Genomic DNA, 2354 nt, shown 5'->3' with positions numbered 1-2354 from the left:
TCCTCACATGTGAGGGTTAAAGGAGAGTCTCCCCGCCCTGGTCCTCGGCCCCCTTGCACTCACTTGCCTGACCTTGACAGCTGGGCAGCTGCTAGTCAGCTGTCTCCTCCAGAAGGGGGGTGTGTGTAGAAGGGAGCAACAGCCGCCCTGAGTAGGCCTGTGTACCTAGAGGTGTGTGGGGTTCTCCAGAGAGGGGTCCGTCTTAGTCATGTGCAAGACCACGGTGGGGGCCTTATAGTGGCAGTGGGTGCCACGGCCATAGGCCCCTGGGGCTCGGCAGGCCTTTGCCCGGGCTCGGCCAGCTGCCATCTTGCGGTGGCATAGGCTCTGCCAGGTCTGGAAAGTCTTGGAGCTCCATACCCAGACACCGCTGGTTATGCCCACCACCAGTGACATGAAGATTTTGAGCATAAAGACAGCCACAGTGGGCACTGAGCCCCCTTGCAGCGAGCAGTCCCTCCGGCCACCCTGTACGCTGGCTGGGGAACACAGTTGCTCTGTAGCCCGAAGGCGCCAGAAGTCCATGTTGAGGCGTTCATAGACGTAGCACACAATGACGCAGGTGGCAGGCACTGTGTACAGGATGGAGAAGACCCCGATCTTGACCATGAGCTTCTCTAGCTTTTCTGTGTTGGTGCCTCCTGTCTTCATGATCTTGCGGATGTGGAAAAGGGCCACGAAGCCAGTCAGGAGGAAGCTGGTGCCCAGCACCAAGTAGCAGGACAGGGGCACCAGCACGAAGCCTGTGAGCGCAGCTGCATCCATGCTGGCCACATAGCAGAGCCCAGTCAGCTCATCCCCAGCCACCTTGCGCAGCGTCAGGATGACGATGGTCTTTAGGGCCGGCAGGCCCCAGGCCGCCATGTGGAAGTAGCTGCCGTGGGCCTCAATGGCCTCGTGGCCCCATTTCTTGCCGGCTGCCAGGAACCAAGTGAGTGTGAGCACAACCCACCACAGCGAGCTGGCCATGCCGAAGTAGTAGAGCAGCAAGAAGACGAGGGTACAGCCCGTGTTCTCCAGGCCCTCCTGGATCACGTAGAGCGCGCCGGCCTCCTGGTCGCAGGCCACGCTCTGGGCCCCGGCCACCGCGCGGATGAGGAAGGCCAGCGAGTAGACGTTGTAGCACATGGAGAGGAAGATGATGGGGCGCTCAGGGTACTGGAAGCGGTGAGGCTCCAGCAGGAAGGTGAGTACGGTGAAGGCCGTGGAGAAGAAGCACAGCGCTGACCACACGGCCATCCAGACGAGCGCGAAGTCCTTGTCACGCCGCGACCAGAACACCTCGACACCCGGCCCGCAGCGCGGCGCGCAGGAGCGGCTCTTCTCTACGTACTGGAACTTTTCGGGGTTCTCGCAGGTGCCCCCGGCGCCCAGGCCCGGGGCTGCGTCTCCCGGGGGCCGCGCGGGCCGCGGCGCCACAGGCAGCATGCCCAGGCCCTTATGGGGTTCAGCGGGGCCTGCCGTGGCGTTCTCGGGGGCCTCCATGCAGAGCGCGTGGGGGTCGTTGCGCGTGGGCAGCCTGGCGCAGTCCAGCGAGTCCGGCCAGCCGAAGTTGAACTGTTCCATGATGGGCGCGCAGCGCAGCCGCGCCTGCTCGCACATGGGCCGGCAGGCGGGGATGGGCGTCGAGACCTGGTCGGTGCACATGGGCGCGTAGAGCGAGCACAGGAAGAAGCGCAGGTGGCTGTGGCAGCCGTATTGCACGAGAGGCGCAAACTCGGCCAGCTCCGCGGCTGCCTCCCCCTGCGACGTGTGGCCCAGCAGGTTGGGCATACGGGTCAGGTTATAGCCGATGCCGCGGCACATGGGGATTTCCACCGCCTGGCACGGCGGCGGCCCGCGCCCGCGCTCCGGGTCGAAGCGGCCGATCTCCAGCGCCGCGCCGCCCGCCGCGAGCAGCTGCCACAGCAGCAGCGCCCGGCGGAGCGGCGGCACGGCCATCCCGGGCTGCCACGGCCGAAGGCGGGAGGTCGGCCCCGGCTCACTCGGGCCGCGCGGTCCGGCGCCCCGGTGCCCGCCCGCCTCGTCGCGGAGCGCGGGCCATCGCCGAGCCGCCCGCGTGTGTCTAGGCACAGCTGGGCGCTCCGGGCAGCGCGCAGGAAAGCCGCCCGAGGGAGAGGAGGCGCCGAGCCTCCACCGCCGCTGCCACTCCAGCGGCCGCGGAGCCAGAGCCGGCGCCGCCTCCCCAGGCCGCGGCTACAAGCCTCGGGGTGGGGCACCGGGTGGACAAGCCCAGAGGCGGGTCCTCCGCGCGCCGGGTACGCCCCTGCCCGGGCTTTAAAGGCGCAGCGTCCCGCTGCCACCCGGGGGCACCTACGGGGGTGCGGTCCTGTGGGGCGGGTTGAAGTACGACA

At 67.5% G+C, this 2354-nt stretch overlaps 1 protein-coding gene across 1 annotated transcript; it reads right to left on the bottom strand.

The window, feature by feature from the left end:
* On the bottom strand, positions 1–1941 carry FZD9 (frizzled class receptor 9). The gene has a single exon (XM_016199055.2). The coding sequence runs from the start codon at positions 1939–1941 to the stop codon at positions 166–168; it is 1776 nt and encodes a 591-aa protein (XP_016054541.2). The 3' UTR covers positions 1–165.
* Between the last annotated feature and the right edge of the window lie 413 nt (positions 1942–2354).

Source organism: Miniopterus natalensis, chromosome 3 (genome assembly GCF_054644295.1).
Source record: "Miniopterus natalensis isolate mMinNat1 chromosome 3, mMinNat1.hap1, whole genome shotgun sequence".
In the NCBI taxonomy this organism is placed as follows: Eukaryota; Metazoa; Chordata; class Mammalia; order Chiroptera; family Miniopteridae; genus Miniopterus; species Miniopterus natalensis.
The sequence above is the reverse complement of the archived record's forward strand: the minus strand, read 5'-3'. Positions and strand labels throughout refer to the sequence as shown.

Coding starts and splice junctions, on each gene's coding strand:
- FZD9 (XM_016199055.2), bottom strand. CDS start 1,941: ATGGCCGTGCCGCCGCTCCGCCGGGCGCTGCTGCTGTGGCAGCTGCTC.